Source organism: Conger conger, chromosome 1 (genome assembly GCF_963514075.1).
Source record: "Conger conger chromosome 1, fConCon1.1, whole genome shotgun sequence".
NCBI lineage: Eukaryota > Metazoa > Chordata > Actinopteri > Anguilliformes > Congridae > Conger > Conger conger.
Genome location: NC_083760.1, coordinates 86348125 through 86350624, shown reverse-complemented (window position 1 = coordinate 86350624; position 2500 = coordinate 86348125). Strand labels below are relative to the sequence as shown.

Sequence of the window (2500 nt, the reverse complement as noted above, 5' to 3'; positions counted from 1 at the left end):
GAGGTGAGGCGGACTCCGTATCATTAGGCCATCTGTAACCGCCCCTATCCCCACTCTGCCAGACCACAGGGCCCATTACCGGAGGGCTACTGAGTTCATTATGGGAAGCATTAGCATGGCTAACGTTGGTAGCGCAGTACTGATTTCTACTCTAAATCAAGATAATTAATCCTGTATTCGTGCACAGAGTTTGATAAATAAATTCTAAATATAGAATAAAGTATAAAAAAACATATTTCTTCTATTTACATTTTTTTTATAGCTTCTATATAAATTTGGAACAGAATATTATTTGATAATAATGACAATCCATAAACTTGAATAGCGAGTGGATTTCATGTTGCTAAGTATAGTAACATAGCATAGTACAAAAAAACAAAACAAACCATAGTCTCTGACCTCTTTCAAGCGCAGACTGAAGACTCATCTCTTCAGACTACACCTTTCCCTCCCTAACTCACCACCATGATTAGCCTTATATATGCCATAGACTGTAATGGCACTTATATAGTTGTATAGATGTTGTTTTTTGTATTAATTATTGTATTGTTGTACTCTGGGTATTCTAGCTGCCAACTGTGGTATGCTGGTTTGGAAGTTGATGTATTCTTCAAGGGTTCCGATTATATCTGTATGGTTACACTAGGACTCTTCGAACTTGTACTTGTGTTTGGATAAGAACGTCTGCTAAAGGCCATGTAATGTAAAAAAAAAAAAAAAGTTTGATGTGTTGATGGGCAGTTGATGCATGTGTTTTTTGTAAGAGGAAGTTGATATGTGTGTTTGTAAGGGGTAGTTGATGTGTGTGTTTGTAAGGGGTAGTTGATGTGTGTGTTTGTAAGGGGTAGTTGGTGTGTGTTTTTGTCATACAGGGCAGTTGATGTGTGTGTTTGTAAGGGGTAGTTGGTGTGTGTTTTTGTCGTACAGGGCAGTTGATGTGTGTGTTTGTAAGGGGTAGTTGGTGTGTGTTTTTGTCGTACAGGGCAGTTGATGTGTGTGTTTGTAAGAGGCAGTTGATGTGTGTGTTTGTAAGGGGTAGTTGGTGTGTGTTTTTGTCGTACAGGGCAGTTGATGTGTGTGTTTGTAAGAGGCAGTTGATGTGTGTGTTTGTAAGGGGTAGTTGGTGTGTGTTTTTGTCGTACAGGGCAGTTGATGTGTGTGTGTTTTTGTGTGTCTTGACCCCAGGGGTTTGGGAGAGGAAGATGAGCAGCAGAGAGAAGAGGCAGATGAGGAAGGAGCGGATGAAAAGAAAGGGTGAGTGGGGAGAGGGAAGAGAAGAAAGAGTAAGAGAAAGAGACCGTGGGCTCGAATCCCTTATTCTCGCTCCTGACCTCGACGTTTAAGGACATTCCAACCCGTTAAATCTTCCTAGAAGTAGATGAAGAACTCCAGAACTTTCCTTTCGCATAAGGAAATACGGGCGCATCCTTTGTGGAAGTATTCCTTCCTAAAGCGTGACGTACAAATGACCGGCCTGTGGGTTCACCTCTCTCCACTAGCCACACACACGCCACGTACAGACGTGGCTTCAAACTGAAGTTTGAAGGAGCGAGGACGTTACATTTGCCGAATTCACTTTTTTTCTTGATTTCCCCGTAATTTATTTTTCTTTCATCTTTTCCTAGCCTCTCCTGGTGGGGGGGGGGGGGGGGGGGGGGGAGCTAGGGGAGAAAGAAAAGGGAAAAAAGAGGAGAAAAATGAAAAATATAAATATTGGCTAAATAAAAAAGCCAACACTGCTGGCAGCTTTGTCAGAGCTGAATTAGCACCGAACATTCCACTAACTGGGAGGGGCCTGTTTTCACTTTGACCTTTGACCCCCCCCCCCCTTCCCCACAGAGAACCCCAGAGTGGGGTCCCAGCATCGCCCCCCGATGGCGGAGATTCGCTGGAACACCCAGCCCCACGCGGAGGGGGAGTGGCAGCCCCGCCCGGCGACGGGGGAGCCCAGGGGCCCGGAGGCCCGGCCGACAGGGGGGCCCCGCAGGGAGGCCCGGCCCCCGGACGCGGGGAAGGTGGAGAAGACGAGCCGCAGGGCAGTGGAGTGGGCGCCCCCTAGCAGGCTGGAGGAGGACATCTTCTCCCACGTGGGTCAGTACTGTCAAAAACAGGGCTTCACATCTGTCCGAGTGGCCAAAACAGGGCTTCAGTACTGTCCAAAACAGGGCTTCAGTACTGTACAAAACAGGGCTTCAGTACTGTACAAAACAGGGCTTCAGTACTGTTCGAGCAGCCAAAACAGGGCTTCAGTACTGCACAAAACAGGGCTCAAGTACTGTACAAAACAGGGCTTCAGTACTGTCCAAAACAGGGCTCAAGTACTGTACAAAACAGGGCTTCAGTACTCTCCAAAACAGGGCTTCAGTGCTGTCCAGAACAGGGCTTCAGTGCTGTCTGAGAGACCAAAACAGGGCTTCAGTACTGTCCAAGAGACCAAAACAGGCCTTCAGTGCTGTCCAAATGACCAAAACAGGGCTTCAGTACTGTCCAAGAGACCAAA

General features: G+C 46.7%; 1 protein-coding gene across 1 annotated transcript in view; it reads left to right on the top strand.

Annotated features, from left to right (window-relative positions):
• LOC133139522 (protein LYRIC-like) overlaps nucleotides 1-2500 on the top strand; it is a 15516-nt gene that overhangs the window by 3984 nt on the left and 9032 nt on the right. Inside the window, exons 4-5 of the mRNA XM_061259129.1 lie at nucleotides 1186-1254; nucleotides 1840-2091. Coding sequence (XP_061115113.1) covers nucleotides 1186-1254; nucleotides 1840-2091 — 321 coding nt within the window. The remainder of the gene's footprint in view (nucleotides 1-1185; nucleotides 1255-1839; nucleotides 2092-2500) is intronic.